The sequence below is a fragment of the Poecilia mexicana genome, unplaced genomic scaffold, assembly GCF_051168715.1.
Source record: "Poecilia mexicana isolate PSO_F unplaced genomic scaffold, ASM5116871v1 scaffold_20, whole genome shotgun sequence".
Taxonomy (NCBI): Eukaryota; Metazoa; Chordata; class Actinopteri; order Cyprinodontiformes; family Poeciliidae; genus Poecilia; species Poecilia mexicana.
In genome coordinates, this window is record NW_028263389.1 from 21,021,893 (window position 1) to 21,044,587 (window position 22,695).

Here is a 22,695-nt window from a genome sequence, read left to right on the forward strand (position 1 = left end):
TGACTTTCAATAGAAGTTATTAAACTTATACCACCAAAAAAGCCCTGCAGCTAATGTAGAAACAAAGATATATTTTGGAAGTGTACAAAATACACTCTTTTAGGTGGGGTTTTGTGAACCGTCAATATCTTACTACTGCTAAACAACTGTCAGAGGATTCTCACTTTGGAAAATCAGACAGAAATCAGATAGAATAGAAACATCAATACATAACTTAACAGCTGCTTAAGAAAAGCTGCTTCGAATCAAGCTAATTGTCAATTTAAGCTAATGTTGCAAAGATCGACTGCGACTCAAGATAACAGCTGTTCAAAGAACGACACTTGTGCAGCTACTTCTTACTTTTAAGACTCAAATACAAGTTTTAAGTGTAGATTTAAAACTAGTTATTTAGCTCCTAAATCCTCCTTTTCAATTAGCTCAGAGGACCTAGTAAACATTATTTACAAAACTAAATAAACTTTTTTAGTTAATACTGACTTTTCTTTATCAGGATTTGGCATCAGTTGCTGCGTTTTTATTACAAATGTGTGTAAAACTTTGTTTATATTCCGCTAATGTCGAGAAAAGAGTTTAACCTGGGAAAGCTAACACTTGCTGTCAAGCTAACGGCTACTCAAGCTAACAGCTACTAAATACTACTCAAGCAGACAAACAGATTGTCATGCCAGCAGAAACCCAGTTAGCAGCTCAAATTATCAGGATTTTTTCACAACTTATATCTTACAGTAGCTTCCAAGCTTTCTTAACCTTTCTGCCATTTTCTCAAACAATCTTCATGTAAGTGTTGGGTTAGTTTAACTTCCCCTTGAAAATCCTCACAATTCAAACTGAAACCACTCGGAAAGCTTTCTTCTCCATGCTGTTAATAAATACTCCACTCAAACCGATCCTAAAAGCAAACGCAGCAAAACTATTACTTTGTGTGGAGAAGTGTGGCTTTAGGATTGTAGACCAAGAAAATTACAACCTTTTAGGCTCTTTTGCTTAAATTCCCTACTAGTAATAAATCCTAACTACGGTACTTTAAAAATGGTGTTTATTTATCACCTTTTTTGACCTGCAGTGGTTATTTAGCTGCATTCTGGGATATTAATGTGAAGTTGTTTCTTGCAGTAGTAGATTTATCAGCACTGCATTTTGCTGCTTTTGTTTCTCGTTCCCAAACCAAAGGCAGTTTTCCAGAGACTGGATGGGAGAAAGCTTGTGGATGAACTCATTCTCTGAAGGACACATGTTGGTTACGCTTCTCTCCTGACACCTCTGAATCATTTTTCTGTATCACTGCTAGTATAACAGCTGTCAGAGGCTCGTGGCTATAAAAGTGGGCTTAAACTAAATGCTGTGACGATTTTCTGTCTGAACTGCTGGATAACAAATGAAAAACAGGCGACTCTCGTTTCTCTCCTGCAGGACTGTTCATCAGGAAGGAGAAACTCCTCAAAATTTACATTCAATGCACAAAATATGTGATGTATCTTTGATTTACAAAAAAGATACTTTTAGTTCTTTGTGAATCTACACGAGGAAACGTCCAATTAAAGCTGCAACATGTAACTTTTATAAAAAAACATATTTATTACTTATTTGTTGAAATTGTCACTGTGTCACCAATCAGAGTCAGGAGGCGGGTCTTAGCGCTGTCAATCACCCTTCATGTGGCGCTGCAGCTAGCAGATCCTTTTATGAATGCTTATGCTAGTTAGCATGACGCTGATGGCAGATAAACGGTTTTCCAATAATGGTTAGTTGCTTCTCCATCTTTAGCACATTTAGCAGCCAGTGCATGAGGTTGATTGGTTTATTTTCACAGATTATTTGTCTCAAACTGTCAAAACATGGTGACAATTTTAACATTTAACACATATGTAAAATAAAAAACAAAGATTTTTTTTCCAGTTTTATCAGCTTCTGACAGAAATCAGAGCTTTTTTGGGATCAGAGCCTCAGCTGCACCAGAGCCAAATATCTTGGCTCAATCTTTCCTCTTCCTCATTTCCAACTCTGTTTGTAAATAACTCTGGGAAAAGACTGAACCATTCAGGCAAAGGAGCAGCATCAATTTAACATTAATACTGAGTAAACAATAATAAATGAAAAAAAGTTCAATAAATTAAAATGTTGTAAAAGGAAAATAATTATGGTGCTTTATTCTTGCTGTAATTCTCAGTACATTAATCATAAATTTAAAATGATGGATTTGTAAATCCTGTAAAGCTTCTTTTTGTGCTGATTACCTTGAGTGGAGGCAGACAGCTGTGTCCTAAAAACAGCTGTTAATTATGTCAAACACTGGAGGAAAAAGATAAGTAGTGGGGAGCAAATCGCCCCAGCTGACTGTTTGCATTATGCATTCAGATCTGCTAAATCACAGCTTTCCTCCATTATGTCTCACATATTATCTGTGATAATGGCTCGAGCTGTGGGTCAGCCCAAGCAGAAAATTAAAACTTAAAACCTCTGCAAACAGGTAGAGGTGGCTAAACTTTGGAAATATTTTATACTTTTTAAATATTGTTCTGTTAAAAGGCTTTCATCAAGACAATTACAAGTCAAAGTTGTGTCATGTGACTTTACCAAACTAACTTTTTACTGAGTAAAAAATTAACAAAATACGTAGAAAAAAAGACACAGCTAGTAAAGTCAACTCTATCGATTACATTAGGTGTTCCACAGGGCTCCCTGCTGGGCCCCAAACCTATTTTGAAATGCTTTTGTGTGTCGATGGAAATGGGAAACTTTACAATCTGCACTGCAAAAGCACAAAGTCTTACCAAGTAATTTTAATCTAGTTTCTATTAGTGCACTTTAAAACAAACCAGCTTTTAAGTAACTTTTCAATAATATTTAGGAGCTTATTTTAAGTCAATAATTCCTTAATATTGATGAGAAAGTTGGTTTTATTGGCAGATAATTTTACTTATAACAAGACATTTTCCCATGTTATGAGTGAAATAATCTGCCAATGGAACTAACAATTTTTTTTATCAATATTAATGCAACAATTGGAAAAATGGACCTCAAAAAGACTGAAAAAGTTACCAGGAGGAAACTTTTCTCACAACTTTAGCTTTTGAAAAGCTACATAGAAATAATATGTCTTGAGAAATGTCCTTTTAGACCAAATTACATGTTCAGCTTTATGTGGAGGAGGACAGTGGAGGCGCGATGATGTGGGCTTTGTTTGCAGCTCGCACTCATTGGTTTTCATGCCAATATATATAAATATAAGGTCAAATGTGAAGCTGTCTGTGTGTGAACTGAAGCTTAGAACAAACTGGGTCATCAAACATTCAACCGAATGACTTAAATGAAAACAACCGATGTGTTGCGATGATTCAGTCAAAACCTGAAGACTAATATGCATACTGTATGCCTGGAAATGTGATTTTACAAGTTCTGTTTTGTTCTGTTCTTAATTAACAGAACAATAAACTCATGAAGATTATTTTTGCAGAGCAAAAACAAATGTGAAAGTGTCACGATTTCCAGCTGATTTAATTATGTTCTTGTTGTTCTCGCAGCTGACAGAAACTCATAAGGTTATTTAAAATGATTCTTTTCAGCAGTGCAGGTTATTTCTTAAACCCCAGAGGTTTAATTAGCACATAAAGCTGATCATCATTCTCTGCATAATGAATGTCATGTAAGCACAATGTATCTTGTCATCACCTTTTGTTAAGATACTTTTACTTATGTTCCATAAGAGCTATGACTAAGAGTGTATTTACAGGAATAGCATCTTTTATTTATTTTTAGTTTACCATTCTTACTTAGTGCTCGAGAAGAAAGATTTTGCATTTAGTAGCAAATTTATCGAAAAATCTGTTTCAATAGCTTTCTAACAATGATCACTTGACGTCTTTTGGTCCGGTTTCCATGGTTACCACAGCAAGGAGACTGCCTTAGTCAAAGTGTTCAATGACATCCATCTGTGGAAGATCCTCAGTACTGGTTCTGTTGGACCTCAGTGCAGCTTTTCATGGCATGTTACTGAAACGACTGCAGAGCTGGGTCGGACTCAACGCCACATAAATATGGTTACAAAGTCAGCCTTCTGTCACCTGAATGTTGTCGTAACATCTAGAGAAACCCATCCATGTTTTTACCTTTAATCCTTTTATCTGGAACAAACTTCCAGAAAACCAAAAAGATGCTGAAACACTGAGATCATTTAAATCAGAGATGCTTCTGATTGATAACGACTGGAACAAGTTGTCGTTACTCCTCTTTACATTGTCTCTGTGATGCTGTTTTATGTTTATTTATTGCTTTATGCTTTTATTTTTAAGGGACTTTGAACCGCTTTGTTGCTGAATGTGCTATAGAAATAAACTTGACTTGTGATTATATAATACTCGCATCCAACAGCATGTGAACCATAAGAATGGCATTCTCTGCTTCTTTCATTAACTTCCCATTGAGCCACTGTTATCTTACTATCAACTCTGTAGTCATGGAAACCTGCAGGGATGAATAAGCCCCTCAGAAACCCAAGGAACAACAGACTCCTATGCCCAAATGTCGATCATCTGAAAAAAATGTGATGCTTCAATGTTGGAGGCAGATGCCCTTCGTGCTTCCAAGCAAAGATGTTGTTTGGACAAACAAACCAAGTTATGAAAACAATAAAAAGCAAGAGCAATAAAAAACTCAACTGGCTCTCATCCCATCCAGCATCAAGCCACACCAGGACACAGAAATGGATTTTAAAGGTTCTGCACCAAACCCAATTGTCCAGTATAGAAGAAAATGGGCCTTAGTTGTTCAACGATCAAATGTGAAGACAAGACAGTTACAAAAAACTTAACAAGTACAGACTGAGATTTCTATCTCCTGAAAAGCCACTGATTTCCACTCCAGACTGAATTCAAATATTCAGACAGAATGGATTTAAAATGGACTCGACCGCCAGCACCAAAGTAGAGTGCAGCTCATAAGATTCATGACAGTTTCATATTATTCATTTCTGAAACCAAGTTTGCATCCATTCTAACTCAGACGAAGTTTGCAATAATCCACTGATCTTTAATGATTAAAGTCTGTGAGTTGGTCTGGTAGGGACTGTAATCACATTCACAGCTGCTGCAGCATTTTTGCTCCATTTATATTTAAAATCTGTGAATAATCAACAATCTTGGCATCTGTGGTTGCTTTAATCTGTGTGTCAGGGAACAAGAGATGAAACATATTCAGTAAAAATCAGTGGAAAGGGCATTGATTTGGGTTTATCTCTCTTCCTCCATCTCTGTGGAATTTTGTCTGAATTTTGTTTCAATATTTCTGCCAAGCTTGGAGGATTTTATCAATGTATTATTTGAATGAAAACTCTGACTACAGCAGAACGTTTCCGGTTCCTGGTGGTTCTGTTGAGCTCAGCCTTCGTTTGCTGCCATGTTTAATCACTTTAACAATCTAGCAGAACAAGCATCGCTTCATGCATCAGAGATCTTCCTCATTCTGTGTCTCATTTAGCTGGAACACGGAAAGCCACATGCCAGTGTTTTTGTTCGGTTGCATTAAATATTCACGTTTTCCAGGGCTTGTTTTATACCCAGAGGATAATTGAGATTGCTAGCAGTCATGCATAAAACGCCAGGCAGCACGGTAAAAGCACAGAAAAGCACGTTGACTGCTGTCAACTCAGAGAGTGTTTTCTTTGACCTCTGACCCCTCAGAGGGCTGTCTGTCCAGCCTTAAGCCGATCTGCATTCAGAGCACCGCAGCCGACTGCCAGGCAGACTGGCAGAGATCTACTGCTTTGCTGCTGCAGTAAATATTGATAAAACCTTTGAGAGTAAACTGGCGCTCCACAGGAACATTATTTTATTTACACTAAGTAAGAGGTCTGAGCTGGAGAGGCCTTCTGCACTCATTAGACCATACTTGACTTTTCGACTCACTTGCTCCTCCGTAAAGGTCTTAATATCCAGCTCTACTCCGAGATTTGATTTCGTTACACCTTTGAAATGACAGAAGGCGATAAGAAGGCAGTAAAATCTGCTTTTGTCATAAGACATACAAGATTAACATTTCCAAGACTCCTGTTGGCAAAAACAAACATGTTACTTTCACTATTTTTCAGGCTTTAATTAATTTAAAATAAGCTATTAGTTTCTGTGCATATATCATAAAGCTGCAGTGTTAGACACAGAATAAATGCAGACTTTAGTTTATTTAATTAATTTTATATGATGGACATTTTGAACCATTCTTTATTTAAAAACTAACTCAGTAGGTTTGGATGGAAACCAGCGGTTTGTAAGTCTTAGCAACCATTGTAAATTGAATTTAGGTCTAGACTTTAACTGGGCCGTTCTGACACCTGGATATGCATTGATCTAAATCCTTTTTAGGACTTTTTGTGGCAGAACACAAATGAATACCACACTTCATAATTCTTACTTGTTAAAAAGTGTTGAAAATCTGATCCTGCAACACGACATTGTGTTGTTTTTTCTCATTAAATGTTACTGAAAACATATTAAAGTTTGTAGTTGTGATAAGATGTGGAAAAGTTGAAACAGTCAGAGACATTTTCTCAAATGTTTTTAATAACAATAATGTCTAAAAGTAAGTAATGATTTAATTAGGACCTTTCATGTGAAGCAGGTTGATAATCAGTGGATGAACATGATGACGAGCCGGAGGGTGAAATATGTTTGCTGTGACCACGGCTGCATAAACACTGAGTGACAGCCATTCACACGTTTCACAAAGTGATTGTTTCACCTTTACTCGTACGGCGCTAAGTAAATTATTAAAATCGTTACCATAGCAACAAGCTATTTCTGAGCAGCGGCGGGAGTCGAGTCTCTGTTTCCAGATTCTGAGTCATTTGGCCCGGATCTCCTTGAAGGCTCATCTGGCTCCCAAACGGCTCTTTACTTTCTGTTATCACCAGTTTTATTTTCTATAAGCCGAGAACGACTGATTTATAAGAGATGGGATTCAGTTTCTAAACTAGAACAAACTTCAAGAAAACTGCAAAACAACCGAAACACTGAGCTTCTTTCAATCAGGGTCTAAATTGTGACCCATGAGATAATCTGACCACAAGGCAAGAATGACCAAAACATTTGGAAATTGTCTTTTTCTTTTAATAACTCAACTTTTTATATTTTGGATCTTCAATGATTTACAGTTTTCATTAAAAATGTATTTATTGTTGAGCAGATAAAACTAAAACACGAATATCTTATTGTTACCTTTCTAAAATATTGGCCTAGGTTGTTTTGTTTTTTTTGCCAAAAGAGATTGTTTTATTAAACAAACATCACCTCCTCTTTTTTTGTCAAAAGACAATTTAGGCATAATAATCACTTTTGGCAAAAAATGACTTAAGCCATTAAATTATGAAAGTGACGTTTAGAAGAGCCAGTTTTGGCCCCTGAAGCACAAAGTTTGGACACTACCGCTTTAAATCAATGCTAGAAACCCATTTGTTTAGAGTTGCCTTTGATTAGTGATATTTATTTTTATTTAACGTTGCTAATTCTTCATGATTTCGATGACGGTCTTTGATAAAATGTAACGTTTGTTGCTTGTTTCATAGTTGGTTACTGTTTGAACTGTGTTGTTGAAATGTGCTGCACAAATAAACTTGACTTGATTGAAACAACAAACCACTTGAATAATGGGCTGGAGTTCAGCTTGGGTTGCTAGGGAACGGGCCTGGGCTTGGCTGGGGTTGCTAGGTAACGGGCCTGGGCTTGGCTTGGGTTGCTAGGTAACGGGCCTGGGCTTGGCTGGGGTTGCTAGGTAACGGGCCTGGGCTTGGCTGGGGTTGCTAGGTAACGGGCCTGGGGTTGGCTGGGGTTGCTAGGTAACGGGCCTGGGCTTGGCTGGGGTTGCTAGGTAACGGGCCTGGGCTTGGCTGGGGTTGCTAGGTAACAGGCCTGGGCTTGGCTGGGGTTGCTAGGTAACGGTGCAGTTCCCCTAGAATGTGACAACAATCTGGAGGTTTTTGAAACAGATCATTTTCAAAAGCAAAAACAACAAAAACATTAACCTATTGCTAAAAAAGGCGATTTAAACACTTTTTAGATCACTTCTAAAAATACTTCTTCTGTTTTTAGAAGTGGTAGAAACTCAGATGTAAGTATAAAAACGTGGAGAAAGTGTGTTGTTCAGAATAATTAAAATGTAAATTGGAAATCGACAAGTTTCTAAGTTTGCTGCGGAGTCACAAAATTAGCATCCACTAATACATTTCATTTGTCCAGAACAAGCTTGGTGGTTTTTAGTATCTTAATATAAACACACAACTCATGCAGCATCCAAAGAATTGAAAATAGTTGGTGTCTATTATGAGAAAATAATAAATCAGCTGCTCCTTCCTCCAGACACTTCACCCCATGGACAGAAGAGAAAAAGATAATTACCTGAGATTGAATCCTCTACAAAGATGAGATTTCTAAAGGCTCGCTGCCTTTTATTAGTGCCACGGTGCTTCACTGCTCACTTCAGCTCCAACGTAAAATTAGTTGTTGTGCTGAAATCTAGTGGGACTCGGCTGATTTTGACATGTGACGCTACAGCGTGGCAGAATCAAAGAACAGACACATTAGTATTAACCGCCCGGCTCAGCCGTTCATGTCTGGAAATCTCATGAGATGTTCTGTGAATCAGCCGGGACAGACTCATTAAACTGTCTGATGAACAACATCAAACCACCGTCCGCTCCCGTTACCAGCCGTTTGAGCCACCAGGGGCAGGAAAGTTCAAATTTTCCATTAAGAATTTGTCCAATTAATTAATTACAAGGATATCATGTCATTTTATTGAACTTGATTCATCTACATTGTTGTGGCTGATAATGGGAATGGAGTTAATTTGTAATGTGGCAGTAAAGTCGTCGTTTTCTCTGTCATGGAGATTATTTTTCTAAGATTTTTAATATCTGTCATTATATTTGACCTTTATTGTCTTGTTAATATCTAATATCTCATTTCCAAGATGAAACAAAAATATAAAATACAAACAGAGCAACAATACAAGTGTTGTCTGTTATTTCTTGTGCAAATATCTCAGTACACTTGAAACAAGACAAAACTGACTTAAATGTAACTTTTCAGCACAATTTATTTTTAAGTCAATAACTATTTAATATTGATGATAAAGTACTAAATACATTGGCAGATTATTTAACTTATTACAAGAAATTTTCCCCATGTAATAAGTGAAATAATCTGCCAACTGAACTAGTACTCAACGCAGGGCATTCTGGGTAAATAGAAGCAAAACAAACATGCTAGTTTAGCGCTAACGGGACAAATGACTCGTCTTTTAAAAGAGAAATCCTACAACTGCTCAAAGTTGATACCGCTCCATTTTCTGTTTACATTTGTGAAGAAGGACGTTGGGCTCAGTGTCTTCTTCAGAGGTTTCTGTGTTGTGCTCGTCAGTGGTTTTTGGTGCAGCGCCCCCACAGGTGAGGAGAGGGGGGCACAAAGGGGTTTGATTCATTTGACTCAGTGTAGTGTGAAAGAGCCTCTCGCCCGGAACATTAGCTGGAGAGCCACCAGCAACCTGGATGGATGGATGGATGGATGGATGGATGGATGGATGGATGGATGGATGGATGGATGGATGGATGGATGGATGGATGGATGGATGGATGGATGGATGGATGGATGGATGGATGGATGGATGGATGGTGTGAAAGAGAACCGCAGCAGCTGAATATTTAACAAATGTTGCAATTTTGGTTCCAAATCAAACATAATCTACTGGACTACAAGGTTAGAGGCACCATTTGTAAAACTTTAAATAATTTCATCCAACAAATGTTTGCAGTTTCATTTCCTATTTTTCAAATCACAATTCTCCGCATTTCAATAATTTTAATTTTTATTGTTAGAGGCGCTGACTAATGTTTTTGAACTTAAAATAATGTTATTTAGTCTTGATCTGTGTTTATGTGCAAATGTTACTGACTCCGCCACTGCATGCATGTCTCTTGTTAGCGCTTATCTTGTTACTGCTACGTTGATTTGTGTCTGGATTTTTCCTATAGCAGCAGGCAGATAAAACTGAAAGGACTGGAAATGAACGCTTCAGCCACTTGTGATATAACAGTGATTAACCACCTGCAGACTTAGCATTTTCACACCACACAACAGCTGTCACCTCCCTGAAAGAGGTGCATTGATTAGAACGGCTCCAACTCTGGTTCTGCTCCAACGAGGTTTATATCACATCCAACCGACTTTCACCACGCATTCACATGTCTGACTGAAGAAATACTCTGCAGTCTGGATGTGATTCATGTAAGAGATTCTTTATTGTAACCATTAAAGATTAAATGTTGTTAAAATGCATTTATATGCTCTTCTCTTCATTTATAGGTAAGAATATGTAGAAACATTTAATCATTCAGATTTTACCTACGATTCCAAGTTTGGACATTTTTACCGTGATTCATTCTAGTTGTAGAAACTTGCTATGAAAATCTGTTAGCTAACATCTACGCTCTTCCTTGTTTCCGCTCTTGAAAGTTCAGCCAAAAAGCAGCAAAGAAAATAATTGGCTTTCCTGGATTCAATGACAGCCAATAGCATGTCAAGTAGCATTGCGTTGAGGTATTTTAGCTTCAAAAGCTGTACTTAACATGTGCGTTCTGAAAAAATCTCCAAATACTAAACTGCAAATAGGTGAGAGTCTCTGTGGCTGCATACAGTAGTCCACACCTTAAACCGCATCTTGAAAAGTCAACATGAATTTTACTAGCCTTGTGTTTTCTTTTTGTGACATATCTTAAAAGCTTTTCCACCCAGTAGTCCAGTAGACCAAAATCTCCACATTTGTTACATTTTCAGCTGCAGTCAGGGCCAGACAGAAGTGTCCCAAGGGCCACAAATGGCCCCCAGACCATACTTTGGACACCCCTGTTCTAGACAAATGAACTAGCTTGATTAAAGCAGACTAAAATGGACCAGTGTGAATGAACCCCAAGACTCACTTATGTAATACAAAGATTTAATCTAATTTAACGAAAAGGGATTAAGATTAAGTTTAATGATTATTACAATTTACAGCTTCTTCTGTTGTAGTCTGACAGGTTTGTAGGGAATAATCACTTTCTATCAAAGGATTCTGCTTGTGCTTTCTTTCAGCAATCCAAATGAAAGCACTAATTGACCTAAACTGAGGCCCTGACTTGGAAATAAATTCCAGCATTATTTGCCGTGGCTGGGGATCCCAGGCGCTGAGTCAACACGGCCTAATTTAATGCAAGCAGCTCCGAGTACAAATCCCCAGAAGCACCGTCTGATAAGAGCTCACAGAGCCGGAGGCAGCAGAGCACAAAACGATGAAATACCCTAAAAATAATACATTTTTCAGCCTTAAATCAAGCGTACAGAATAACGCGGAGCCACGACGCGGTAGTGATTGCTGGTCCGATCTGCCGGTTCATTGGCTGTTTGGAGCGGGGAGCCGGCTAGGCGAGGTTCTGACTGATAACGCGGGTCGTGGCGTTTCTCTCCAGCACATCAGGATTCAGCAGGACTCCTGGCTTAAAGATGCCGTTTGATAAGTGACACCCTGAAGAGCCAGAGATGAAGCAGCTCACTGCTTCTGCACAGCTGCAGGCAACACATGGTGAACCGTGAGAATCTGACCGTTTTTTAGACGCTTTGCTGCGTTTCTCACTTCAGTTTCATCAGTTACTCAACAGCTAGAGTGTTATTTTTTCATTTCTTTATTTTTTTTTAAACAAATCAATAAGAACACACAAAAGCAATGTTTTACACATAAGAATCAGTCATTTTAGCTACCGTACCTGTCCGAAAAGGAGTAAGGAGTTTACTTTTTTAATTCTCACTCTTTAAGATCTTACATAGAAAACATAATTTATAGAGTCATATATATGTTATACTATATTTAACTAAGAATATTCTGTTTTATTTGATTGTTTCTAGGAAAAAAGTGCAAAACTACAATTACTGATGTCAACAAATGTGTCATTTTTAGCTAATTTTAAAATCCTGACACCATTTTGATGAACGACATTTGAATGTTTTGTCACATGGGCCAAAAAATTATCATTTTTAAACGCTAAAAGCACCAAAAAATGTTGCTTTTTTCACCTATTCAACAATAAACTGGCATGACAAGCAAAGAGATTGCTTATTATTTTGAGTCTGACTGAAAATAAAGTGAAAATAAAAACGGGATATTTGTCTCTCTTCATTTGAAAACACTTTCTGTATTTAGTCAAGTTTTAATACAATTAAAAGCAGATTTGGATGCACCAAGGTGGACTTTAGAGTAGAAGTCCTCGAGTATGTGTGGTCCTAGTAACCATGACAACCACAAAGATTAGAAAAGACAATCATTTGTAAATATTTGTAACATTTTTGTCAGAAGATTTTAATTTAAAAGTTGTTAGTTTTGTAATTCTGTCCTAAATTTTTACAATTTATTCTCGAATTGTGGTCGGGACGGGGCCAAACAAAATCAGTCCAGGGGCCACAAAGGGCCCCCGTCCCCCACTTTGAACATCCTTAATCAAACGGCTTACACACCTTTTTATTACAGCATTTCACTCTTCGCTCTGTTTACCGACCCAAAAAATGTCTGATCTTAATTGGTGAAAACAGATTTTGGAAAATAAATATCGAAAAAAAATACTTTTATCACTTACAGAATATTTATTATTTTATCACATATTTGTGAAAACTGGGAAAAAATTACAATTGCATAACTCCAATTGGATTTTTTCTCTCTCCAACTTTACATGGCATACATATCTTGAATACATCTATTCTTTATTTTATCTATTTTAAGTGGGAATAATTTAGTCCTAAATTTATAAAAACCTTTAAAGGTACTTTTGTAGTTTAAATTATGCATATTACTAGAACATTTCAGCACAGTGAACATTGCTGTCCAAATGTAGTAAAGAATGAACTCAACTTTAAATAAATGTTCATCTGTTGGTTCAAATAAGTCACAATTTTACCAAATTTCAGCCAAAGTTTTCAGATTTGTGCTCTGAAGAAGTCTTTATTCTTCATGTTTTAACCTTGAAAACAAACACTTTCTGTTTATGATAAATCAAACAAGTGAGTAAATGTAGTAAGAGATAAAAGAATAAAGATGTTTATCTGCTACCTGATAAAAACAAACATTAAAATCTTCATCCTCACTGTAAAACCCGTAGCAGTGGAGGCGTAGGGTTTTGTTTATCCCCCTTGAGGAGCTTTTATGCTTCTGACCTCCAAGGAATTTCTTTCAGTCTAAATGGGCAAAGTTTTGTATTTTCTTTCCGCTAATGTTCCAGGTGTCTTTCTGATGGATTTGTTTTCTTCTCGGAGCCCCAGCAGAGACCCTCGAATGCAAACAGCTTAGCTAATAGAGAAAAGAGAAAACACCTTTTACAAGTAAAAGCTTTCAGATTACCCATCCAGCTTATTAAAATATATTAATATGGATAAAAGCTCTCCTGATTACTGTGGGGATTTAAACTCAAAATCAAACTGGAGGAGGAATGTACAGAATATAAAAATATTTTGACAAATGTAACACTCTTCTAATGAAAGGTTTTCAACATAAAATACATCAAAATAAATAATTCAGATGAATCTCAAAACAGTCACAATAAGATGTTTGTTAAAACTGTCACTATGTCGTGACAGTTTGTTGTAAGACGGATAATCTGTGAAAAGATCGACATGCTCCACCTCTTCCCTGAGCTGTTACTGCCGTCTGAAGAATGCCAAAAGCAACCAATCAGAGCCAGGAGGCGGGTCTTAGCGCTGCCAATCAACCTCACATACTTGCTGCTAAATGTGATTGTGTCAGACTTAAACTGTTTATCTGCAGTCATTGGTCTATATGCTAATAAGACCTAGCATTTATGATAGGCCATGCTGGCAGCTAGAGCGGTGACAGACATCCTGACTCTGATTGGTTGTTTCTGACCAGGCAGTGTTTTTCTGCAGGTGGCAGTAGGACTACAGGGATGAGGAAGAGGAGGTAAAGCTGTCGTTTGCAGCCTCTCCTGCAACAGCACCTTTCAAAAGCCTTAAATCCAAGTATCTAAACTTAAGGCCTTAAAATGTCTTAAATCCAGGTAAAAAAATGTAGTTTGGCCTTAAATGCGATAATCACAGGTATTAAATTTTAGTTTTTTTCCTCACACATCTTTTCTGTCAGGCATAAATTTGAGTCGTGTGCAGACATCTGTATTATGTACTGCAAAAATTCCCTTGCTAGCTAGTTAGCATCTATGTTTTTGCTGAAAAAGAAATATAACAAAGTCAGTTTTATCGACATTGTCCTATTAACCTTTTCCAGTTCTGGGTGATGTTTGCCATCCCTCTTTCTTGATCTACTAAGAAAAATGTTGCATTTTTAATTTCCTATCAACCAAAACTGATTTGAAATTTTCTTCACAATGGAAAGAATTAAATTTCTTGCTCCTGCCACTGTTTAAAAGCATCACTGAAGGTTTTTCGGGTGCCATTCAAGGCCGTAAAGAAAAACAAGTATGCTCTTCTGAGAGCCAAAGTAATTGGCTTTATCAGATTGAATAGCTGCAATATATGAAATTCTCCTGAAGAAAAAGTGATTATTAATCATCTGGAGGAATTTCTGGAAGCCATAATTTAATGGTTTGCAATCTGAAGGTCAGATTTCCTCCCAAACTGAAGGAAACGTTGATTTTTATCTCAGCTTTGTGCAAAACCAGAGTAAAGTTCCAGGCAGATCTGCGGCTCAGGTTGCATTATGATTTATTCAAGTCACAGCAGCAGTGATTCACAGTACGGACTGATGGAAAAAAAATACAAAAAACATGTTTTTCAGTTGCATGAATCACATGTCAGAGCTGATCACAAGACACCCTGTTTACATCTGCTCTGTTGTGCGTTTTGTGGGCGTTTGAATGCAATTCAAGTTTACAGAGATGTACGTTAAAAAGGAAACACTTAAAACATCAAAACTGTACATAATCTTTTTTTACTGAGACACTTTCATACAGAATACGGTTTCTGTTTATATCACAGTGCAACACCATTAAGGCAAAGATCTAAAAAAGCAGCAGGTCACACACACAGAGAAAACCTACATTAATTATAATCTGCCCTTGCACACAAACACATTGAAAAATAGACTTATTTATAACCACATGCTTAAAGTGCCAGTGTGAATAACTCAAATGTGCAAATTTACACAAATACCTACACAAACTTACAAGAGCGCCGATGAGAAACAAGCAGATTTAAGAGCTTTAACTTTTAGTCACAGTATTTGTCATGCTGCTTCAAAGAGAATTGATTCAAATCTTTGGGAAATAAAGAAAAATGTGCACTTTTATTCAGAAACGGATGTGCCTGAGAGATTTAGAAAACATTCTGATGCATTCACTGCAGTGGGAAAGTGCAGATTGTTTTTTACCCTGTTTGAACCTGTGAATGGTGCCATCAAATGCTTCAAATTATTTTTTAGTTCAGTATTGTGCAATGTTGAATTTTCTTTGAGAACTTTTAACTTAATGACATTACTTTTTTGGCTGAGGATTTAAATTAAACAATAAAGTCTGCTATAAAAGAAAATAGTTTTATAATAAAGTTTAGCTGATTTGTGCTGGAAAGAGACCAATAGTGTCCTTGAAATTTGTGCTGTGAAATAAAAATGGAAATCAAAGCAGTGGGTACACTTCCGCTAACCTGCTAATGTGCTAATTAGCCCAATACAATTAGCACAATCACATTATAATTAGCACGAAACATTAGCTCTGCTACCAATGGCAGAGCTAATGTTTCGTTTAGCGCCTTTGCTAAACTAGCAAACCTTTAGCGCACCAAGCTTCCTTTAACTGAATTAAGTTTTAAAGCATTAATTTACTTGGCTGGTTTGTAAACTTTCAGTTGAATAAAGCTGACCAAAAATGAAAAAAAAAAAAAGCAAGTACAGGACGGGACGTGATTGGTCGACGATGAAGGGACGCTATTGGCTTACAATGTGCCATGTGACAATCCGTGATTGGTCGACTCGGTGCTTACACAACGAGTCAACGCTAAATATAGCTTTGTGTAAATCTACAGTATTTTGTTGTGTTTAGCTATAGCGCTTCACAATTAGCTTCCATGTTGGTTTAGCTCTAAGATGAACTTCATGAATAATGCTGTAGAAACATTCAGAAACATCTGGAAAGCAGCAAGACTTCATCACACACAGATTCACTCCTTTGGTAAACAGAATTACAATCCTTCTTTCTTTAGCCTCATGACTGACATGTGCAGTAATGTTTTCATTGCCTTATAAGGTCTTTGACGGCTATATACAGTAATGCTATGGTAACCTCAGGAAGCAATAGGCCTCCTTCTATGGCACTGTCATGGTTGCCTCAGAAATCAATGGTGTGATTAATTTAAAGAGAAAAACTCGCCTTATAAGGCAAACTTGTGATTGCGGGATTACCTTATAAGGGTAAGTTATAATTACAATGTTATAATCGCTTTATAATGCAATCCTGTGGTTGTCTTATAAGGTATAATCACCTTATAAGTCAATGCTATGATTTTCCTTTTTGCCCTACAATGTTATGATTACAGTTAAGAGTAACATTATTATCTTGATGCTATAAAGTCGTACCCCAGTGCTTCCATGTTCAAGAAACCAATGGAGACAAAGTAATCTCAGTTGTAGCAAAGTTAGTGTCTTATCTCATTCTTAGCTGTCTAATGTGCTTTAAATATATCATTACACCGAAGCATTTTCAATCTGTGCAGCTGCAAAACTGACATTTCAGGCTCTTCATCCTTTTAGATTCACAACATTGTGGACTGCAGACAAATCCTGTGGTTAGCCAACCGTCTAATCAACCCCACTCATCCTGCAGACCTGGAGCTCTGCACTGCTCACTGATTATAGATGAAATACCTGGAGCGTCTCACAGAAAGCTAATGCACCAGAGAGCCTGAGAGCAGCAGAAGATCTCCTTAAAGGTCTTCCTCATCTCCTGGCTGCGGAAGGCGTAGATGATGGGGTCGATGACGGAGTTGCACATGATGAGGATGAGGTACATGTTGAAGTGAGACATGAAGCAGGTGCAGTAGGGGTTCCTGGGGCAGGTGATCATCAGGATGAGGTGCAGAAAGAAGGGCGCCCAGCACACCACAAACACCCCCAGCAGGATGGTGAGGGTGATGGCGCCCTTCATGTTGGCGCGCTGCTGGATGGGCGCGTTGCCCGGCAGGGCGGCGATGCGCTTCATGTGCAGGCGCGCCAGCAGGAACATGTGAACGTAGAGCGACGCCATGAGGACCAGCATGGTGAAGAACATGGTGATGAGGCAGATGAGCACCGTGGTGCTCTCCGAGTAGATGATGAAGAGGATGCCGGAGACGGTGCAGCACGTCCAGATGCCGGCGATGACCAGCAACGCCCGCCGGATGGTGACGATGTTGTGGTACCGCAGGGCGTAGAAGATGGTGATGTAGCGGTCGATGGCGATGGCGAGCAAGCTGCAGATGGAGGCGAGCAGAGAGCTGCAGATCATGGAGTCAAACACGTTGTCCATGCTTTTGATGAGCGTGACGGGGATGGTGAGGCTGCCGCCGTTGATCAGCGCTATGACGATGGTCTCCGATGCGTTGGAGACGCTGACCAGCATGTCGGCGACCGCCAGGCTGCAGATGAAGAAGTACATCGGGGAGTGGAGGTTCTTGTTCTTGATGATGGCGGCGACCACCAGGATGTTCTCCAGCAGGCTGATGATGCCCAACGTGAGGAAGACCTCGGTGGAAATCAGCAGCTGCTCGTAGCAGCCAGCAGAGGAATCCTTCTCCTCTCCGGAAATGTCTTTCTCTGGCAGAGTTCCTGAGCAGAGGCTCCGGTTCAGGCAGCCTGGGATCAAGCCTTGCTGAGCCGTGGAGTTCATCTTCACTTCTTCTCTTTGTTACAGCAAGTCCTGAAGTCTCAGCTGTTTCTTTATCCCATTTTCATCTTTCAGCTCCTCCTCAAGCAGTAAAAACAATCCTGTTGTTCTGGTTTCAGTGAAACGACGTGAGGAAGAAAAGTGGAGGAGAAACGGTGAAAGGGTGAAAAATAATCAGCCGGATCCAGAGAGGCAGAGCGCAGCGGCTTGCTGTGTGACCGATCATCACTTCTCAGCCACTGTGGTCTTATTCTGGTCTCACTTTCTCTCCCTCTGCTTATGTACCACACACACACACACACACACACACACACACACACACCCTCAGCCCATCCCACCCTCACAGATAAAGTGGGAGGTGTAGGAGGAGCAAAGTTTAGGCTGACGCATTACTCAAGGTTTTATCACTGAAATGAATTTGTTGCAATGTTTGAAACTTTTCAGGACTGAAGAGAGTAAAACTGTTATTTAATGTAATTTGGTTTATGAATGAATAAATAATAATCATTCAGCAGCTGAATTATGATTATTATAGCAGAAGCTTTTCTTATTTTCAATTAGTGATGTGCAGAAACCAGCACTGCTTTTATTTATTATATAAACAGTTCTAACAGGAGGAATAAACATGGGTTATGTTCTCTGAAAATTACTGAATTATTAATTTAATCTTAGCAAAAATTTACACTAACATGCATTTCTGTATGACCACTGCCAAAACACAAAATCTTATCATTTAATTTTGGTCTAATTTATAATGCAAATCACTTTGCACATTTGAAATAAGAGAAAACTAACTTACAAGTAACTTTTCAGCAACATAGGAGCTTGTTTTAGGTCAGTAATTGCTTAATATTAATGAAAAAGTTCTTGTTCCGTTCACAGACGTTTCATTTATAACGAGACATTTTTTCCATTTTATAAGTGAAATAATCTGCCAATGAAACTGAAACTTTTTCATTAATATTAAGGGATATTTGACTTAAAATCAGCTTCTATTTCTTGCTGAAAAGTTACATGTAAGTTAGTTTTGTCTTATTTCAAGCGTACCAAGATATTTGCACTAGAAACTAGATGAAAAATACTTGGTAAGACTTTGTGTTTTTGCAGTGAAGAGTCTCAGCAAAGGTTATGTTTTACAGCAGATAAATCCGACCCATATCCAACTTTTCACCACCCAAAAAATCCGATCTGTGGAATTATTTTGGATGCATATCGGATAGATTTCAAAGCAACAAAGAGAACCTGTTAATAAATACGGCTGTACAACTACAGGTACAGCTTTCTATTCCAGCTGTTACCAGAATCTTAGCAGCTAATGCTAATGGTTAGCAGCTTGTTCAAAGCCAAAGGTCTGTTTAACAACAGAATACATTTCCCTTTGTTTATAGCATCACAAAAACAGACTAATTCAGGTATAAAGAGCTAATTAGAACTATTTCCTTCTTTGTGGGGAAACACTTCCTCTTCCAAAACACTGAACTCTTCACAGATTCAGAGTTTGTGCCTGGTTTCCACAACTTGACACATCAGAGATGAATGTGGGCAGGATCAATTAGCTAGCCAGGTCTTCTTGTCCCACATTAGTGTCTGACCTCACATATGATTTGTTGGAGGAAGAATCAATAACTGAGATCAACACAAATTCATTTTCTTTCTATTATTCTATATGCTGAAAATCCCAACAACTATAATTTCTCCCCTCTGTCTGGAGATCTTGTCAAACTGAGTAGCAACAGGCTCACAGGTTTCTCCTTTTACTGAGCTCCTTTACAAGAATAAAATATGAAATATTGATCATTTTGGGGCTTTATTCCCCCACAGCTGTCCTCTCCTGACTCCATCAGATCTCATTATGTTTACTGCTGTTTGTATTGAAGATCTGCTCTACAGAGAGCCGGGTTATGATTGTGTGGATTAAAAACACTAAAGAAATCTGTTTAATGTTCTCAAGGGACACAGACTGGAGGAGCAATTAGAAACCTGTCAGACTGCAGTGAAAAAGCAACAAGTCTCCTGAAGACAAGGTGTTCAAGGCTTTTACGACAACCTGCCGGATCACGCTAACCCTTTGTGTTCAGTAAATGTCAGTCTTTGTGCAATACAGAATTAAACCACTTTAAAAGCTGCAGAGGAAATTAGGTTTTTAGAGGAAGTCATGCCAACAGGTTTTAATTTTAAAATCTACCAAATAAGCTTCCAAAAATGGAAATTAAATCCTTGAAGAGCTTTATTTTTATTATTATTAAACATTTAAATAACTCTAAATTGATAGTCAAATGTAGGTGAATCTCTAAGTTAACATAAAAAAATTTTAATATGAAAAAAAATGAACATTTTGAGATACATTTTTATTATTACTTCATGTAATCTGCAATTTTCTTAGTTCTGAGTAAAAAATTTGCATAAAATATACTGACTGCTGTCCTAACACAACTGTCTGACTCTAAGTTAATATATTTCTATAATTTTTAAAAAAACTTGTTTTCTTCCGTCTTCAGACGCTGAACAATGACGCACACAGATGACATGTCTGCTTGTTTTTCATCTTCTGGGCATCTCATTTATTTTGTGCCTAAATCAGATCTCTGTGAATCACCAGATGTTCCCTAATATATTTAGCTCCCAAAAAATGTGCCTGTTTCTCTGTTACTCATTTCACCCAAGGGAACAAATGATAAACTGGATGGTTTTCTTCTGTGTGAGTTTAGAAAAATGTCTCGAGTTTCTTACCTGTCTTTGTAGAATTCAAATACTGTAATTGAGTAAAAGTTGTAATGTAATTATATTGTTCATAAGTTAATAAGAATGAGCCGAGAGCTAGCTCTGTTATTGTTGCCATAGCAACTCTGTAGCAACTGCCATGACAGTTGGCTATGGTAGCTACCAACAGGGTTGTTAGCTAAAGAGTTCACAGATCTATGCATTTAGTATATTTAATTTGTTAAATATAAGTATTAGGTGGATTTATTTCCAAATAGCTGGAGATTATAACATAGCTCCACGGTAGCTAGTTTGTGCACTGATCTGGTTAGTTGGGTGCCGTTCAAAATACCCATCTAGATAAAAAACAACACATCACTGTGTTTAAATTGTCCACTTCTTAGATGACTCTAATTTGCAGAGTGATTTAGAGCAGGATGTCATTTGCATAGCAGTGGAACTGAATGTTGAAATGGCAAAATATGGAACCAAGATGGAGAAGATAAATAATAAAAGAAGCGGCCCGAGGACAAAGTCCTGAGGAACACCAGAAGTAAGAGGAGGAGTGGGAACAGAAAGTTTGTAAAACACTCAGACAACGTCTGGCGACAACAACCTTAATATATTCAAGTCATTTAAATTCTCTAATTTTGAGTCTTCAGCGCGTCTAGATGCCTGAATACGATAAGCTGCTGCCTCAATCAATCATATCTTCCTGCTAAGGTGAAGGTATCACCATGGAGACAAAAAAAGCCTCCGTACGCACTGCAACTCATATTTCTGTGATACTGGTACTGCTGGACCTACAGAATGCTACATTCATCAGACAAACCTAAACTCTGACGTTTAGACTGGACGTTCCCAGCATGTCTGACTGAACACCAGCCAGCAGCTCATTTTGTTCATGATTTCTACCTGAACATCCATTTGTGGTGTGATTTTCTGACTGGTCAGGCCTGCAGCAGCTGGCGGCGCTCCTGTTTCAGAGGCTCTCCCTCCTCTCTGCAAGACACTCGTGTTGCTGCTCAGAAACAACTCAGATCATCAAAGACGGGAGAAGAGAATAAATGCATCAAAGCAAACAGAAGCTGCTCAGGCTTTTTGCTGCTGTTGTTTTTCCAGAGAACAAACCACTTCAAAACTCAAAACATCTGCTGGTTCCTTTATCCCGATTCCTCGCTATCATGTTGGGATGAACGTCTTTTAAGCTGGAACTAAACAGCATTGTTGTGTTTTCTTTTATGTAATGTCTCAGTTCCTCCTGCATGTATCTTTTAAAACACGAGTGTGTGGCTTTTGGTTTTTTATTATAATTATTTTGAATGTACAAAAAGCAAAGAGGAAGACAAGAAGTTCGACCGAAGCAGCTGATCCTCTTCTGCACGGCCGTTACAAACACTGCAATAAGTCTTTGTAGAGTTTGAATTAATAGGAGTTACAATAACATTTCATTTACCTTGAGGTAGTTTGAAGTTAAACTGAATTTGAATAACTGAGTCTGGTCTGTGTTGGTCCATTAAATGCAGAGTTTGAAAATATATCTGCTTTAATGGAAACTAACGCTTTTGGTAAAAGGTTTTTACACTTTTTGGGCATCTCAAAATATTTGTACTTTTGCAAAACTGCAATGAAAACACTTATTTTGCATCACATGAGTCACATGACCGACAGCAGAATGTTACTACTGCTGGAAACGCAGAAGACGACGACAGGAAGTGGTAGGAGGATGAATATATCTGTTTACATTCGTTGCTGCCATGATTTTTAATGACTTATCGTGTGAACGACCTTATTCATGTGTGATTTAATTTATTTTTCCTATTTAGTGGACACTCTACAATTGCAAAATTGTGTTTTTTTACGCTAGACTATAGAAAAATATTTGGTTCTTATTATAAATACTAAGGAACTTTTGACTTGGTTGAAGCTGAAACGTTTTCCTCGTCACAGGATCCAATTCACAGACGATGAAAACAAAAAAGCCGAACCAAGGCTATTTCTGTTTTAATGCCTTTCTGAATCTGTTTCCATGGCAAACCTGTAAAGAAAGAATAAAACCTTGAATTCATTGTTCATCAACCTCAGATTGTTGCTATTTAAACCCT

At 38.0% G+C, this 22,695-nt stretch overlaps 1 protein-coding gene across 1 annotated transcript; it reads right to left on the reverse strand.

Moving 5' to 3' along the window:
• Positions 1–16,531: 16,531 nt before the first annotated feature.
• On the reverse strand, positions 16,532–18,140 carry mc4r (melanocortin 4 receptor). The gene has a single exon (XM_015000159.2). The coding sequence runs from the start codon at positions 17,891–17,893 to the stop codon at positions 16,904–16,906; it is 990 nt and encodes a 329-aa protein (XP_014855645.2). The 5' UTR covers positions 17,894–18,140; the 3' UTR covers positions 16,532–16,903.
• Positions 18,141–22,695: the final 4,555 nt, after the last annotated feature.